This window comes from Garra rufa, chromosome 3 (genome assembly GCF_049309525.1).
Source record: "Garra rufa chromosome 3, GarRuf1.0, whole genome shotgun sequence".
In the NCBI taxonomy this organism is placed as follows: Eukaryota; Metazoa; Chordata; class Actinopteri; order Cypriniformes; family Cyprinidae; genus Garra; species Garra rufa.
In genome coordinates, this window is record NC_133363.1 from 62,396,982 (window position 1) to 62,414,941 (window position 17,960).

At 34.7% G+C, this 17,960-nt stretch overlaps 2 protein-coding genes across 2 annotated transcripts in view; both read left to right on the forward strand.

Annotated features, from left to right (window-relative positions):
• The first annotated feature begins 3,328 nt into the window (after positions 1-3,328).
• LOC141331701 (basement membrane-specific heparan sulfate proteoglycan core protein-like) lies at positions 3,329-14,994 on the forward strand. Its single transcript, XM_073836735.1, has 5 exons — positions 3,329-3,340; positions 5,540-5,771; positions 9,326-9,619; positions 13,258-13,293; positions 14,660-14,994. Exons 1-5 carry the CDS (start codon positions 3,329-3,331, stop codon positions 14,992-14,994), a joined length of 909 nt encoding a protein of 302 aa, XP_073692836.1.
• Positions 14,995-15,549: 555 nt separating this feature from the next.
• Positions 15,550-17,960, forward strand: part of LOC141331702 (platelet glycoprotein VI-like) — a 4,230-nt gene continuing 1,819 nt past the window's right edge. The window contains exons 1-3 of the mRNA XM_073836736.1: positions 15,550-15,586; positions 16,674-16,931; positions 17,077-17,346. Coding sequence (XP_073692837.1) covers positions 15,550-15,586; positions 16,674-16,931; positions 17,077-17,346 — 565 coding nt within the window. The remainder of the gene's footprint in view (positions 15,587-16,673; positions 16,932-17,076; positions 17,347-17,960) is intronic.

The window sequence follows — 17,960 nt, forward strand, 5'->3', positions numbered from 1 at the left end:
ACTTTATTAGTTGTTTTTCATTTAATATGTATTTATTATTACTTGTTTTATTTATTATTTTTGTTGATTACTTATTGTTTTATTATTTATATTTATTACTTTTTTAATTGTCACATTTTATTTATTTATGTATTTATTTATTTTATTTTTTTATTTTATTTTTTTTATAAATAGAATGGTGAAGAAAATACTATAGGTCTTATTCCAGCAAAGAAATATTTGCAAATAACATTTTTGATCTTTATGTTCACTCTTGTTTGTATGGCTAAAATGTCAAAAAAATGCTAAATGTTTTTTCTCATCACATTCAGTTAGGAATTACATGAAATTTTCAATTTAAAACAGACATATTTGAAGAGAAAATAGTCGTGATGTTTACACCACTTCATATTACTGTGGGCAGATTAATGTTTCTATCATAAAATAGTTGTCGAATACTAAATGTTTTGCTACTTCAATCGCACCTTCCTCTTACAATAATAAACTGATGCTTCACGCTAGAATTTGCACTGTTGTCATCCTAACAGCAAACAGAGTGCTGTGTAATCGTGTGCAGCACTGCAAAAATGGACAATATTGGGGGGATAATTTGGCCACTTCTAACTATACGGGGGAAATAATTGTCCCCCTCAATGTCTATAATGATAATAGCCTTGTTGTAACAACCCCTAAAAGGACAAGAGAGGCGGAACGCCACCAACTGTCCAAAAACAAATCCCATCTCATGCATGTTTTTTAAAGTGCATTTTACTGAGAGAAGGACAGCAGAGAAACGCTGTATAGTGTATTGAAAGCAAAATAAAATACATCTATTTTCTATAGAAAATATTTTGAATGATTTTAAATGTAATGAAGTATCCAAGTATAAAGAGGAGAAAGATCTATTATATCTCAGTATGGGAATACGAGTTCTTGATGATAAACTGTAATAAAAACGTTCACCTTACCCAAAACTATATAGGCTATAGTCAAAATATCTTGATTTTTTAATTGGTTTCATTTTAAGTCATCTCGAGGCCCCTTACATGTTTGCTAAGGACCCTAGTGGCCCCTGCAACTAAACATTTCAGGAACAGAAGCATAAAAAAAGACAAGAGTCCTGATGATAAAGAGTGCTCTCCTTCGTTTTATATACTTTCAGTGCTTCATGGTCAACCACATGAGGAAATAATGATGCTTTCATTTCCTCTGTCTCACAATCTCCATCAGTTGCAGATACAGCAGAAATCTTAAGGATATACATCCTCTTTTTCCTGGACATATGTCCTTTTTTTTTTTTTTTTTTGATCTAAAAACTGTCATTTCTAAATCGCGTGCAGGATTCGAATTTTACTTTCTGCTGTCAGCATTCATTGTGTGTGTGGGGTATTATTATTATTTTTTCTTTTGTATTAAAGCCCTGCGAGGGACTGTTTCTTTATCCCGTTTCCACTAAATTTCTGACCATTACCGCCTGCTCAGTAAACATTCTAATATTGCATATACTTTCCCGCATTAGGGAGCAGCTATATCAATATGCCTAGTATTTAAATCTCCTTTGAATGAGCACTGTCTGTTCACTTTCACTTTCGGTTTGGCGATCACACCTACTCTGTGTAAAGGGAGCACATTTTAAAAAATCAGATTTCTGTCAGTCCGCTGAGTAGCAAATCCTTCAGCATGGTCTGTCAGTCATCTCTCCTTGATCAGTTAAAGCCATCAGTTAAACCTGACTCCTGCAGCTCCTGTTGGAAGGTTTTTTTTTCTTTCTTTCTTTTTTCTGTGGAATGGGCTATTGCCAAGGGTTGATTTTCCCCCATGGGTTAAAGGTTTGAAATATTCCATTAATTACATTTGACTGAAATGCTTGTAACATTTAAACATTTTCCATTCTACCCATGATACGGTGGTAGGTGTTAAGTTTTGTTAAGGAAATGTGAAGAAATCCCCCTACATCCAACCCGTCTACATCCGGCCCCCACTGTCCTCATTTTGGAAAACTAAAATACGGTCACCCAGTTTAAATCACCTCCAATTATTAGCGACATTGCAAGAGAGTCTACGTTTCAGGGGCGGCTGTAATCCTTCCATCTCCGCGTTTCTCGTCACACATATGTAAGTAATCCACAATCTTTTCTTCTCCACTCTGCATTAGGAGTCACATCATGACCTTGGTGTTCTCTGATCTGTCTGTAATGTGGGCGGCTCTGGCAGCGTGAACGAACAAAACAATGCAGTGAGAACAATTGCTGGAAGACATTCTCTGTGAAACAATCTTTCCAAGTAGAAAAACAGCTTTAACAAATTGCATGCACTGAAAGAGAAGCTAAATGACTTGGAATGGATATATTTTTCTTTCTTTTTCTTCAGATTAAACTCTGTAGAGTTCTGTCTCCCTCATCTCTTCTCCAATTGTGAAACACAGGAAGCGCACACAGCACATAACAGTCTGTTATTGTGTCAGGATGGGGTCCAGTGCACTGCCTCTCATACTCTGTGAGTATTTTATTATATTCTACACCAGGGGTCCCCAAACTTTTTTCTGAGAGGGCCACATAATTTTCTTTTCTTTAATGGGGGGCCGGTCGGTTTATAAAAGAAAATACCATTGGCCGGACTGACTACTAGTAGTATTATTATTATTTTATTATGATTTTACCTGTATTTATTCTACCTTTTAATGCTACAATAGTTTATTTTGTTATGCATCACACAGACAACTAATCATTTCTTTTCAAAAGATATACAGGTGCATCTCAGTAAATTTGAATGTCATGAAAAAGTTCATTTATTTCAGTAATTCAACTCAAATTGTGACACTTGTGTATTAAATGTAATGCACACAAACTGAAGTGGTTTAAGTCTTTTGTTCTTTTAATTGTGATGATTTGGCTCACATTTAACAAAAACCCACCAATTCACTATCTCAACAAATTAGAATATGGTGACATGTTGATCAGATTATCAACTCAAAACGCCTGCAAAGGTTTCCTGAGCCGTCAAAATGGTCTCTCAGTTTGGTTCTCTAGGCTACACAATCATGGGGAAGACTGCTGATCTGACAGTTGTCCAGAAGACAAGCATTGACACCCTTCACAAGGAGGGTAAGCCACAAACATTCATTGTCAAAGAAGCTGGCTGTTCACAGAGTGCTGTATCCAAGCATGTTAACAGAAAGTTGAGTGGAAGGAAAAAGTGTAGAAGAAAAAGATGCACAACCAACGGAGAGAACCGCAGCCTTGAGAGGCTTGTCAAGCAAATCGATTCAAGAATGCACTGTGTTTTTTGAATCACACGTCAAACTCTGCCTTCATCATTTTCAGCGCTTCCACAGACTTTTCAACTGGGAATGGGGATGTTAGTATGTTAATAACTAAGGGAAATTTTTGTTTGAAAGCCAACCTTTATTATCAAATACCGATATGATATAAGTAAAACATGTTTTAAAATTTTTCATTTTTCATTTTTCATTTTCAAAATATGTCTCATTGCATTGTTCAGAGGGCCGGTCCAAATATGGGGGCGGGCCGCATTTGGGGACCCCGGTTCTACACTATCTGTTTTGTTTTTCTGTTTTTATTAGAGCCACTTTAAATTTTCTCTGGCCCTCTTATTGAAAATGAATTGTCCATATAGTCATGTCTCTCTGTCTCTCACAAGTGGCATCTGCCCTTTCTGATTCACTTTCACTGGATTTGGTTCATTTAAAGTATAGTTAATGTAAAAAATTCAAAGTATTTTTTCATGGCCACTATAATGTCACAGTCAATGATAATATTTCATTGTAATGTGTGTTTGCAAGTAAGCATTTTTTTTTTTTTTTTTAAAGTAGCCTATACTCTTGTATCAGTTCAGGAGTCCTGTGACGTCATTGTGTGTGTGTTGATGTTAAATGACGGAGAATATCCACCATCGGTTCTCATGGATGAGCTTTAAAACACAGAAAAACACTTTCAATTAAAACTCTACACATGTTTCAGTTCATTTGCATTGTGTTGAATGAATAGAAATACCTAATATCTGTGTTTCTTCTGTTGTTAGTGCTGATGTCCCTCATCCGCTCTGGACTCACTCAAGGTACTGTGCTTTACTGCAGTAATTTTAATTTATTAAACAAATGTCAATTGTGATGTAGGAGTTTATTTGTCTACATGGATCACATTTGTCTCTTAGATAATAATTTATGTTACACTGCTATATCTGCATTACTAAATCAGCCACAAAGCAAAAAACAAATGCACAGAAATTAAGTGGTGAAGTGGAGAAAAATCTTCTTAGTCTTGCAAAAATATTCAAAGAGTTTTAGAAGACACAATTATTTTATTGGACTTCCTTTCCCATTGTCTCCTCATTAACCGACTGTATTGTTCTGTCTTGTAAAAGTGCCAGGCTGACAATTACAGCCTGCAACAAAACATGTCCCAAGGCCAACTTCAGCCAAAATCTCATTCTTTTCTGGTGTGACTTCTCTCAGAGTCATGTAGGTCATGATGCCTTCAAAACACATCTGGCTTTTATAATATTCAAAGTGTTTGTACAGTTATTTTCTATAGGATGAATAACATATTTAATCAGTGGCAACACTACAAAAAAAAAAATAATAATAATTAAAAAAAACCCAACAACAACATAGAAGTCTGGTGATCTGGCATGCATGGTTGACACGAATATTACAACATAAACAGGTAAATAAATCACAGAAGAATTGATATATGTTGCTTAATACATTAATAAAATAAATAAATAAATAAATAAATAAAATGGCTACAATGGAAAACACACAAGAAGGGTAGTCATCGTAACACACCCATGATGTAACCAAATGCAAACACACACACACACACACACACACACACACACACACACACATGTTGGGTTTACATGTTTTATGGGGACATTCCATAGGCATAATGGTTTTCATACTGTACAAACCGTACTTTCTATCGTCCTACACCTACCCTACACCTAAACCTAGCCCTCACAGGAGATTGTGCACACTTTTACTTCCTCAAAAAAACTCATTGTGCATGATTTATAAGCCTGTTTCCTCATGGGGACCTGAGAAATGTCCCCACAAGGTCAAAATCTACTGGTATTCCTATCCTTGTGGGGACATTTGGTCCCCACAACGTGATGAATACCAGGTACACACACACACACACACACACACACACACACACACACACACACACACACACACATACACAGACATAATGGACAAGTTTAAGTTTTATTGTAATATTGTAACATAATTGCAAAAAGGGCACTTTAGTACAAAAGTTAAACTTTGACAAAAAAGTCATTTTTTTTTTCATTGTTAAAATAATTTTGTCTAAATAAATAAATGTAAATACGTGATCAATACAGCCATCTAGTGGCTGTAGATGAAATTTCATCAACAAATTTCTTAAATTGTGAATATTATAAATGTTCAATGAAAGAACATGTAGACCAGGGCAGGGCTATTCAGTTAGATTCATTTGAGAGCCAGATTATCGAACAAATTTATTTTTAGTTCAATACTCCATCAATCTGACGTGTGACCTGTTACTGGAGACAGAGAAATGGCCTGACAAATGACCAGAGATATGACTGGACACCTGAGTGGAGATATGAGTGGTATAAAGGCACAGACAGTGTAATGTTACAGAAGTCTGATCGTTATACTGTAAGCAGAGACACTCTCACTATCAGAGCAGAGTTTGATCTGGGTCAGTACTGGTGTAGAGGACAGAGAGATAAAAGACCAAACTCATCACAATCAAGCTCTGCTGTTTCTCTGATTGTAAAGGGTGAGTTGAATATCATTGTCCTCATAAACTCACTCTACACGCTGTGTCTCTCAAATTGTGGATGTAAATTATTACACATTACACATTTTAGTAAAAGTATGTGGCATTGGCTGAAATTCTGTCCACGGTTTAAATACTATCTCTAACTGCATACATAATGAAGATCAGTTGTGTGCTTTACTGAAACAAAACCTCTCAATCTCAGATGATGAACACAAAGGTCTAATATAAACTGTAGCTAATTTCAGTTCAGAATGCAGTTGTCAGTTTTGTAAATGTACAAAGGTTTGTGTATAAAACAGTGTTCTGACAAAGGCACTGATGATGCCATTTACAATGATGGCAGCACAGACTGTTTAAAGGGGTCCTATTATGCTCTTTTACAAAGTCTTTATTTTGTTTTGGGGGTGCACTAGAACATGCTCTCATGCTTGGTGGTTCGAAAAAACGAATTATTTTTGTCATGATTTACATTATTACTATAGCTATCTCCACCGGCTGGCGGTGTTTGATGAAGGTCCGCCTTCTGAAAAATTAAATGTGTCGTGATTGGTTAGCAGTCCCACTGCTTTGCAATTGGCGAACAGCTTAGACGGTGTTTCGGTCCTGCCACACTCATTCCCAAAGCAGAAAGTTCCATGTACAACTGTTAGCGCAAACTAGAATAAAGTGAATATAATATAATAATATTTTAAATATGCATATGTTTCTTACAAAAACGCATCGGATCACTAAAGGAGACTTTTACGGACCACCCCCATTTATTTTATTATCAACATGACTGTGACTCTGATGACAGCACTTATTTGTCCAATTTGTACCTGAAAATATAATTTTATAAGGTAGAAAATTAACTTTCTAAAAATTACATTTTTACATTTTAGGCTTAAAGTACCAGAGATGCAATAGACATTCAGCTTAAAGATCAACCAATATGGGATTTTAATAGTTGAAAGAATAGATTAACTGGCCTGAAAACGAAGTTCCAGCGATTTGGTTGAAGGTTTACTGCATGTTTGGTCTTTCAGGTCTGTGAAACGGTTTGCAGTTCTTTGTTCAATTTGCACCATCAAAATTATCGGCTTCAAAACTTTCATTTTTTCGTTTTTTTTTTTTTTCAAATACCTCACAAACAGATATTTGTCTCTCTGTTTAATTTTGTGTTCTACAAGTTTAGGTTGTAGCATCCGAATAAGATTATTTAACACGTAAAACATGAGTCGTTATTCTGATTTTGCGCTCGTGGTTGGTCAGTACCATTACTGCCGGGGGAGGAGATTGGGCGACTGGATTAGCCTACAAAACCAGAGCGCTGCCGTGTATTTATGCCTGCTTTATGTATTGGAATGAGGTTCATTGATTTGACCATGCGATAATTTAATGGATACTTCAGAACTAGTGGTGTAGTGCAGGGTAGAAATAGTCGCCTTTCTGCTTGTTCATAGTACGCAAGAGAAGAGCATGTCAGGGGCAGCTAGTGAATAATTTATACCGAGGAATAAATTATGCATATACCAGAACTCAGAACTCAGTAACATTGGGCGCGTTTTCATTAAGCGTATTTTCAATTCGCAGTTTCAATTTGCGCAATTTAAAGGGTAATGTAAAGGCGGCTAGAAACGCAAAAAATGTATAAAATTTTGCCAAAGTTTTACACAAATATGTAATGGAAACGTGCATTGTGCGTGTTTACAGCCACATTTATGATGGCGTGGTAAAGTTAGTTTTAATTTCGATATTTGCAGGATTACTTTCGCTTGCCACTGTTCAAAGATATCACTATCAGGAGTAGTTTTAATAATATGCAACCAATTTATATAAACATGAAAAAATTATTTCAAAACTGCCCAGGTGTATTGTAGTAAATTTAAACCGGAGACTTTTCGCAGCGCTTGATGTGTAAGGGACCATCTGACAATTCCTTCAACTGGGTTTAAACGTATTTTAATTAAAATGACTTTTAACATTGAAAAAGCGCATTGTTAAACTGTAAAGCTTGTAAGAAAGAAGTACAAACAGCAAACAGTTTTTATGTTCCAATGGTTGTAGGATGTTCCCAGTGGCCAGAAGATTTTGCCAATAGCTCATTTACTGTGTGAACGATACACAAATAATTTTTAGAAAACAAATGTAGTTTACCAAAGATTTTTAATTTTTTTTTCATGCTCCAAGGTAGTATATTCCTACTTACATGACTGACCTTCTACAGGTGACAATTACACAATTACCTTTGGAACATGATAAAACCTTTTTGGTAAATTACAGTAATTATTTCTTGAAAATATTTGTATACTGTACATACAGTAAGGGAGATATTGACAAAGCCTCACCTGTAGCCCAAACGTGCTTTTTCAGCATTGTGATTCTCTTTTATCACAGTACATTAATACAATAATTAATATACATATTCACGTTTAAACTCAATAAATATAAACAACGTATTATTCAATGCACTTGACTAGATTTGTATATTAAGTTGCTCAAGCAAGTTGCAACACATTTAAACACAGCATAGGTATAGCTTCATGTTCTTATTGAAATTGAGCTATCACAAATGTTTTAAATTAAAACTTACCACAGACAGAAACAGTCGGCTCTTGTGCCTTTCTTTCACACTAAATCTTTATTAAAAACAATCCTTTAAAGAACTGTTCTACCCGGGCAAGTGCATCTATTATGTTGCCTTGTTTGTTTAAAACTGTACTTTTCCTTGTTTTAAACCTAACCAAAAAGCAACGCGTTGACTGTGAAACACAGCAGACTTTATTTATATACACTTAATTCCGTGTCAATCCATGTTCATTTTTACAGCGAACAATGCACTGTCACATTAAATTCAGCGCATACAGCACAGCAAAAAATAGACTCGGTGCGGAAATGATCGCACTGCCGGACAGCAAACGCGTGCAGTGTGTACGCTCTGATCCGTTAACATGGGTGCGGAAAAAAATACGCAGCACATACACACCCAATAGCAGCAAACCCATTTCTATGGAAGTTTTCAATCTTTCTGACAGTATATGTGACTGCTATGAAACTGAGACCATTTTACCAATCGCACAGAGACCATTCAAATGTTATCAAACATGAAGGGAAAAAACAATATATTCACAAAGATATACTATGTGGAACTTATAGTGACTTTCACCGAAAGCTTTTAGGGAGAGAGGTGTGAGAGTGAGGGCGAAGAGTGGGGGGTTGTTTGTCTTCTTTGAAGATCGCTTCTCCAGATTAATTTTATTGTTTTGTTGCATGCCATCTGTTCGTACTGTATTTTAATTCCACGAGGAGATAATTTCACTTCTTACATAGTTCTTAAACTAGTTCTTAATTAGACCCCAAAATTAAAGGTCATCATTTACTAACACCCACATTGTTACAAACCTGTATGACTTTCTTCCTCATGACACAAATGGCATTATTTAGAGCTGGATATCCTGGCTGCTCTTTTCAATACAATGGCAGTGAATGCAGATTTTGCATGTAAAGATTACAAGCACATAATACTTACTGTAAGTCACAATTGGTTATTTTTTTGCTTTTATCTTTATCAGATTTGCCCACATCTACACTGACTATGACACCAGACAGTCCTGTATTCTCTGGAGAGACAGTCAATCTGACGTGTGTGATCGAGTCTGATCACAGTGACTGGAGATATGAGTGGTATAAAGGCACAAACAACAGTGTAATGTTACAAACGACTGAGCGTTACACTGTAAGCAAAAACACTCTCATTATCAGAGGAGCTACTGAATCTGATCAGGATCAGTACTGGTGTAGAGGACAGAGAGATGGAAGACCAAAATTATCACAGAAGAGTAACCGAATAAATCTGTCTGTTAATGGTGAGTAAATACTGCGTTAAACACTCACCTGTTGTTCAAAATAACCAGGCACTACAATGCACTGATGCACTTAAAATTAATTACCTTTGAGGGTTTTCAACACACCACCTAGTGGCCCCTGGTTGAGAACAACTGAAAATTAAGTTAATTCTGTTCCTCATTGGAATGTTCAATCCTATATTTTGTTTTGTAATGGTACAGCATGACACTAGGGATGGAAAGGATGATATCGCTTCCATAGTCACTAAAAAGCTGTCACTTCAATGTACGGCAATCTCACAAGGTTCTGTTGTAATCAATTAGAAAAACATTGGATCTACGTGTGGCAGTTAGCGAACTATCACTGTCGCACCCTGTATCTATTTATCTGTTTCTTTATATCTTAATATTATTATATCTTATATTAGCCATTTGCACACACAAGCATTATCCAACTCACCTCCTGAATGCAGACGCAGGTTTACAAGCCACTTTTCCCTGCATTTTTCAGTCAATTACTTGCAGTTTCTTCCTTATGAACAGCAAATTTTCATACACGATATAAAATGAAATTTCTAGGTTTGACCAATTTGACAAGGCCGTGACAAGGCCGAGACCACGTAAAAGTGGTCTCGAGACATACATCACTAGCGTTCTGTGAGTGTGAATGAGCAAAATAATTCAAAACCGTTTCAGACTTCTCTGTGAAAGTCTTTTTTCAAGTAGAGAAAGAGAGCTCTAACAACTTGCACGCACTAAAAAATAAGCTAAATATCTTAGAATTATTTTGTTTTTCTTCCTATTTCTTTGTGTATTTCTGTAAAGAGTTTTGTCTCCGCCCTCGTTTCATCTTGAAGTGTGAAATGACTGTTTAAACACAGGAAGTGCCTATTTTAGATGACACAGGACAGTGTATTTTATTAATGTGTCAGTATGGGGTCCAGTGCACTGCCTTTCATCCTCTGTAAGTGTTTTATTATATTCTATAGCATATAACCTCGTTACCTGTTTTTCTCAAATCGGCTAAAATTTGCAGGGCTACAGACCTCCAGGAGTTCGGCTCCCTCTTCTACACAATCCTCTAATGTCTGTTTCCAATATATTGTATTCAGTTGAAGATCAATTTCAACAAGTTGTGCTTTGTGTAGGAGGGTTTGCCTATCTTTAGTCCCACTACTGATTGTATTCTTTATTGTTTAAATTCTGTGTGTATATGGTAAAGTATTTGGGCAGTTAAGTCACACTAGTTCACCTAAAAATTTAAATTTAGTCATTAATTACTCATCCTCATGTTGTTCCAAACCCATAAGACCTTCGTTCATCTTCAGAACACAAATGAGGACATTTTTGATTAAATCTGAGAGCTTTCATTTCACAGAATTTTCATTTTGGGGTGAACAAAAATATTTGAATTTCATTGCATTAGACACAATGTCAAACCAAGTAGCAACAAATGATGCTCAATTTTTTTTTTTTTTAACTAACTTATGTTTTCTGAGACACTTTCAATTATTTTTAACCACTTGGTTTCCACATCATTTTTAGCTGATGTATGACGTCAGTTCCGCTCATGCTCTTAGCAGAAAAACCACAGCTGTAGTTCATCACATTAACAGCAACAACACAACAACAACATTTAACTGATGTTTGACAATCAGAAAGACTTTATTATACATTGTATTTATTATCATGCTTTATGTTGTGAAATGTTTTTATTGACAATTGTGCTTGTGCTACATAATATTGCAATTATGTGTATGTTGCATTGGCCTGTTTACATTGTGAACACTAAAAGAGCTGCAGCAGTTTTCTTTTCTGGTTTACTTTCACTAAACTGAGTTTGGTTCATTTAAATTATACTTAATATGAAAATATTGTGTGTAAATACTTTTTGCAGCCACTCTATAGTCACAATTAAGTTGATGGTGCCAACGTCAAACAGGAAGTGAGACTGAGTGCATCTCAAACACTTTTTGAGTTTTGTAGCTTGTTTTGTTCCAGTGAAGAATCAATGATGTGAAACGTGAACCTCATTACTGCCTGTAACATGTTTGCAAGTGTCTTCATACAAAAGTGAGTTTTTGTGTACTGTGATAAAATAATCTCATAGTTACTGGGGTGAAAATTGCATGATTCTATATTTTATATATTTTCAAAAGAATCATGTTTTACCAAAAAAAAAAAAAAATAATAAAAAATATATCAAATAAACAGGGCAAGCAAACAATAGAAAATAAATTAATTTGGGACATAATATGAGAGGAATACGATTAATGTGTAAATAAACTTTGTTTACCTGAAGATTGTTTTGGCACATCCAACTCTTGATTTCATCAATGCACTGGCAGAGAGAGTCAATGGGGCTGTAGACATCAGGCGATAGGGCTAAATAAATCTGGGCATCATCTCTGTAGCTTTGTTTGGCAAATTGGTTCTTCCTCATTTTTTGACTCAGTGAAAGCTTATACAGTTGAACAATAGTGGCACAAGAATTGAGTCTTGAGAGGCTTCACATGTCATGGACGTCCACTTAGAGAAGAGAGAGGTTATTATGTGAGTAGGTGACTAAGTATGATCTGAACCACTTAAGGGCCATCCCAGAAAGCCTTACCAAGTTTTTCAGTCTCTCTAGAAGTATGTTATGATCAACAGTTTCAAACACAGCACTGAAATCTAGTACCAGGGGCATTTATAAAGACTTGCGTAAAAAACTATCCCTGATTTTATCTAAGAACTTTTCTGATTTGATCGTAAGAGCGATTCAGAGAAAACGATCGTACCACGAAATCCATGCGTACGCCAGTCATTCGGTTATAAATCACAAATGATCGTGGAATTGTGTGCAGCTGAATGTTCCGCCGTCGAAACGCCCCTGCTTAATTAATTAACATATAAAATGAGCTCATTCCTAAAGCAAAAACTCTGTGACAATGGCAAGAAAAAAGGAGCGCAAGAAATCAAATTAAAGTGAGGCTGAACTATCTGCAATACCAGGCATTACCACAAGGAAACGGTCGTACGCCAAGCTGGAATCTGACGTGGAGATAAGTACTTTTCTACGTCAAAGACGGTTTTTATAAATCTGTACTTTGACGTGGATTTGATCGTACGAACACTCTAAGATCAAATCAGTGCGTAAGAAAGTTTTATAAATGAGGCCCCAGCACTGATATTTTGCCAGAATCAGTATTTAATTGAGTATTGTTTATTATTTCTATGAGCACTGTCTCTGTGCTGCGATGCAGTTGGAAACCAGTTTTAAAAATAAATTGTCCAGGTGTTCATTTGAGTTTAAGAAGTTGTTCAGTTGTTAATTTATAAAGAATAATAATAACTACTCAAACTCAAAATGAGCCAAAAACACTTAAAGAGACAGAAATTCACTGTTTGATGTTACATTGTGTGTTGTATGTTGTGAACTTCTCTGAGCAGCAGTGAATCAGTGAATCGAGTCTCATATCAGTTCAGAGTCCTGTGATGTTATTGTGTATGTTGATGTTAAATAGTGGAGAATATCCACCATCAGTTCTCATGGATGAGCTTTAAAACACAGAAAAAGCTCATCATTTTCAATTGAAACTCAAGCAAAATTTCAATGATGTTCATTGTGTAAAATTAATATAAATAATTCATATCTGTGTCTCTTCTGCTGTTTTTAGTGCTGATGTCCTTCATCCACGCTGGACTCACTCAAGGTACTGTGCATTACTGCAGTAATTTGATTTATTAAACAAATGTGAATTGTGTTGTAGTAGTTTATTTGTCTACATGGATCACATGAGGATCCCACATTTGTCTATATTTTGCTGTCACACATCTTCAAGCAGTGTCATCTGTGTGTAGGTCCTCATGCTGCTATAACACTGCTATTGTGTTTATGAGGAAAGTAAAATTAAGTAAAATAAAGTAAATGAAAGCTTATGGTAGTTTACTGCAAAAATTTACAATGTCATGATAAAATAATTCCTCTCTGTTATGTAATGTCAAAATATTGTTACGGAAAAAAAAATACTTTTGTACAAAAACAGTTTTTATAATATTTTGTTTAATAATAATAATAATAATAATAATAATGTTTTAATAATGTCTCAATGTAAATTTAAATGAGCCATTGAGTGATCATCATCATCTAGTGGCTGCAATGTTATTTTAAATAACATTATTTTATTTCATGCTATTGTATGGCAGCAATCTTGTCACCTTTATTTATATAACACTTACTTACAATACAATGCAAACATCAAACTTATACATTAACAACAATTTATTAACCATCATACTCTGCCACACGTCTTTTCCTTAAAAATGTGGTCATATGCGATGTTATTTATTTATTTACTTACTTTTTTACTAAACCATTACATACCACTAAACCATTGGACAATATCAGTATCATCTATATGAATGAAGGTTAGAGAAAGAAAAAAAAGTTATTTAAAACAAATTATTTATTTATTATGTTTATGTAAGTTAAATAGTAAAAACCCCACCAAAACTGCACATCTGTAGAAAATGATAGATATTATAAAAAGAAGAAATTATGATAATAATAATAATAATAATAATAATAATAATAATAATAATAATAATAATAATAATGTAGTAATAATACAACATTTTTCCTTCTGGGTTGTGGGGAGACACCAAACATCCTGAGTCTACTTTCTAAACCCAGGAATCTCAAAGTGGAGAACTGGAGGTCTGTGATCTGTCATAATTTGATTTCCACCATGGAGAAAAAATAATAAAAATACTCAAATAAATATTACATAACATGTCATTTGACCAAAAAGCTTGCATACATTTTCCATTTTCTCTGAAGAGTATTATTACCTCATGAACTCTTTAAAAGAAATTGTAATTGTATTTTATTGAAACCTCTGACTGAAACATTTATCAGCCAGAACATCAACTGTTCAATCACGTTTTAATAACTTTATCATTTCAAAATCCATTTAAGTTGACAAAACAAATAAACTTTAACATAGTCAATTTGAACTGTATCACTATCAACTGCATTAAATTAGACATTCAGTTCAGACTGTTTTCTTCTGTTCACAGGCGCATCTACACTGACTGTGACACCAGACAATACTGTATTCACTGGAGAGACAGTCATTCTGACGTGTGTGATTAAGTATTACAATAACTGGAGATATGAGTGGTTTAAAGAAAACAGATACCTTCAAATAACTGATCGTTACACTGTAAAAGGAAACACTCTCACTATCATAGCAGCTACTAAGTCTGATGCGGGTCAGTACTGGTGTAGAAGATCAGTCTCATCAAACTCTGTTTCTCTCATTGTAAAGGGTGAGTTGAATATCATCATTTTACTGAACTTTCTCTACATGAGAATGAGATTTAATTGTGAAACTGAATCTATAAGCTCCTGAAGTTCCTCAGCATTACATCTAAAACACTGTTAAACTAAAGAGAATAAAAACGAACACATTCACTGAACTGTGATGACTGTTTCAGAATCACATTAAACCTGTAGAGAATCACCATCTCTCCTCTTTAACATCAGTGTTACACAAAGACTGTAAGAGTATCATAATGTAGGAACTCACTCCTACACAATCCTACATAAAATAATAAATAAAAAATAAATGAGAGAAATTAAGTCAGGTCAGTTAAAAAAAGGCCAGAAAGTCGTTGATGGTCCTCGAGTGAATATGTTTCTAGTGAAGCTGAATCAATGTGACTGCAGGATACATGAGTGTCTGGTGTTCTGTAACGTGGCTGTTTCAGTAAAAAATGTTGGATCCAAGTGCAGTTTAAAGTTTATTTAAATAAGACAACAAAAGTAAATCCAGGAATGAACAAGATAAACCAAATACAGAAACTGAAACAAATGCACACGATACATTCATATTAGACCAGACAATAAATAACAGAAACACTGGAGATCATAGACATGAACAGACAGGTGTAGACAATGAGTAGCCATGGTAACAGAAGAGGGTTACTATGGAAACAAACAAGGTAAGACAACAAGAGAAACGGGAACTAAACACAGGAAGTGAACACAAAAAACACTTCAGCATAAAAGTCCTTAAACAGAAGAAAAGAGAAACGCAAGACCATAATCATGACAGTATCATGGATAACAACTGTGTGTATCATTTAAAAATTAACCAATAGATTTAATTTAGCATCAGAAATGGCGCATAAAATATAATTAACCCAGAAGGTCACACATTTGAGCTTCCATGTTTAATTTATTATTAATCAATTAAATAGAATACACTATAAAAAATAAATAAAATAAAAAACATTTTAAGACATTTTAAATGAGGTCAGAGTGAAAGCATGTTTCTAACATAATTTCATAAGCAGAATATATTTTGTTTACAAAATATTATTAAATATTTAAATTATAATGAAAAATGAGTATAAACTATTGTTTTGTAAAACGTTAACATAATTATTTTCCCTGAAAAAAATTAGCTTGAGGCACTGTTATTCATTCTTTCATTCAAACAAAATCTAATCTTGGTTTTGATCTGGATCAAATTGACTGTTTTTTGCTCAGTTCTTTAAGATCTAAAAAAAAAAAACAGGATTAAACTGATTCCAGCTGAAGGTTGGATTTCAGGAACAAAAATTGAATTTGTTGAAACATTAAAACTATATTGGCCCAATAGTTTGGCTGTGGGTTTTCTTTTACTAATGCTTTTCTACCTTGTGTGCTATATCTTTAGAAGTGTTTTATGAGAAATGTAAGGTTCAAGGCTCAAAATCACATTAACTTCAGCATTTAAAATAATTACCATTTGATTCTGATCTATTTATTTCTGTCATTTATCTGCATACTGAGTTGTGATTGAATTATTTTTACAAGTAATTAACCATATAGCCGTACAGCAATGGCAGAATGACAGAACCAAAGCCTTAGACCTGACACTTCACGATTATTCTTTGAAACCTTGTTGGTTTTCTGTGCAAAACAAAATATATAAATACACATAAATTATGTGTGTGAGAAATAAAGATAGAATATTATAAAATGACCAGTATGAACCATAACGCCTATAAATGAACTCAACACTGCATCACTGTTCACTTACAGATAAACCAAAGCCGTCTCTGACTGTAAATCCTCAGAGTCCAGTGTTCACTGGAGACACAGTTACTCTGAGCTGTGATGTGGGACAGTTAACTGGATGGACAATTCACTGGAGAAAAGACTCAAACCCTGAATACACTGATACAGCATTTAAAACAATCAAGTCTGTGAGTGTCTCTGATGGAGGAAATTACTGGTGCAGAGCAGAACGAGAAAATTATTACAGCGAGTTTAGTAATGCAGCTGAGATAACAGTGGAAGGTAAGCACTCTCTTATTTTGCAGTACATTTTTTTTTTTTTTTTTAATGGAAGACAACTTAATGTGTTTGTCAAGTTTAGTCTGGCGGATCTTCAAAAATATTTTCAAACACATAAAGTGTGTTGTTTGCCCATTTGTTTGCACAGTGAGACCCAAACCTGTAGTTGATGTTCATCCTGACAGAAGTGTGTTCAGAGGAGAGACGGTCACTCTCACATGTCACATACAGGAGACAGGAGACTGGCGATACAGCTGGTATAAAGGAGGAAATCAAGTTAACAGCGCAGGACAAACCCAGAAGTATATAATCTCATCTGTGGATTGGTCTCATAGTGGTGTGTACAGCTGTAGAGGAACTCAGTCAGAAGCACCAACATACTCACAGATGAGTGATGGAGTTACACTGACAGTATCCAGTGAGTGTGTTTATTTTTCCTCACATCATTTAAAAACAAAGAGACTGAGAAGATAACCAGGTAAACCTGATCTAAGTTTGCCTCACCTATCACACTTCCTAGTCAGGTTATGTTCTAGTTAAGAGTTTGTAACAGATGTCAGATCGATCTGTGAGTGCAGTGATGGTGACTGAGAATAGCAGCATTTATTCAAAATCGCAATCTTTTCTAACAATGTAGTCTTTACTATCAATTTTGATCAATTTTGCACATCCTTGCTGAATTAAAGTATTATTTTCTTTAAAAAAAAACCCTTTTGAACAGCAGTGTATTTTTGTAGCCCAAATATTTTCTTTCACTCCTCTCTATCAGCCACATCTAAGAGGACTGAAGCAATTCACTTTAGTCATTATTCTGTTCAGATGCAGAATTGTGAAAGACATTTTCTTAAACACAAAACATGGGAACACAGGACAGCAATATAACACTCAAACACAGAAAGATCAGACTGTCCAGTTGTTTGCAGAATAATCTTTAATGAGTACTATACAGAGAAAAATAAAGCTGTAAAAAAGTGGATCATTTCTCAGTGTTTAGTGATCTTTATGCAAGTTACACTATAAACCTAAATAGTT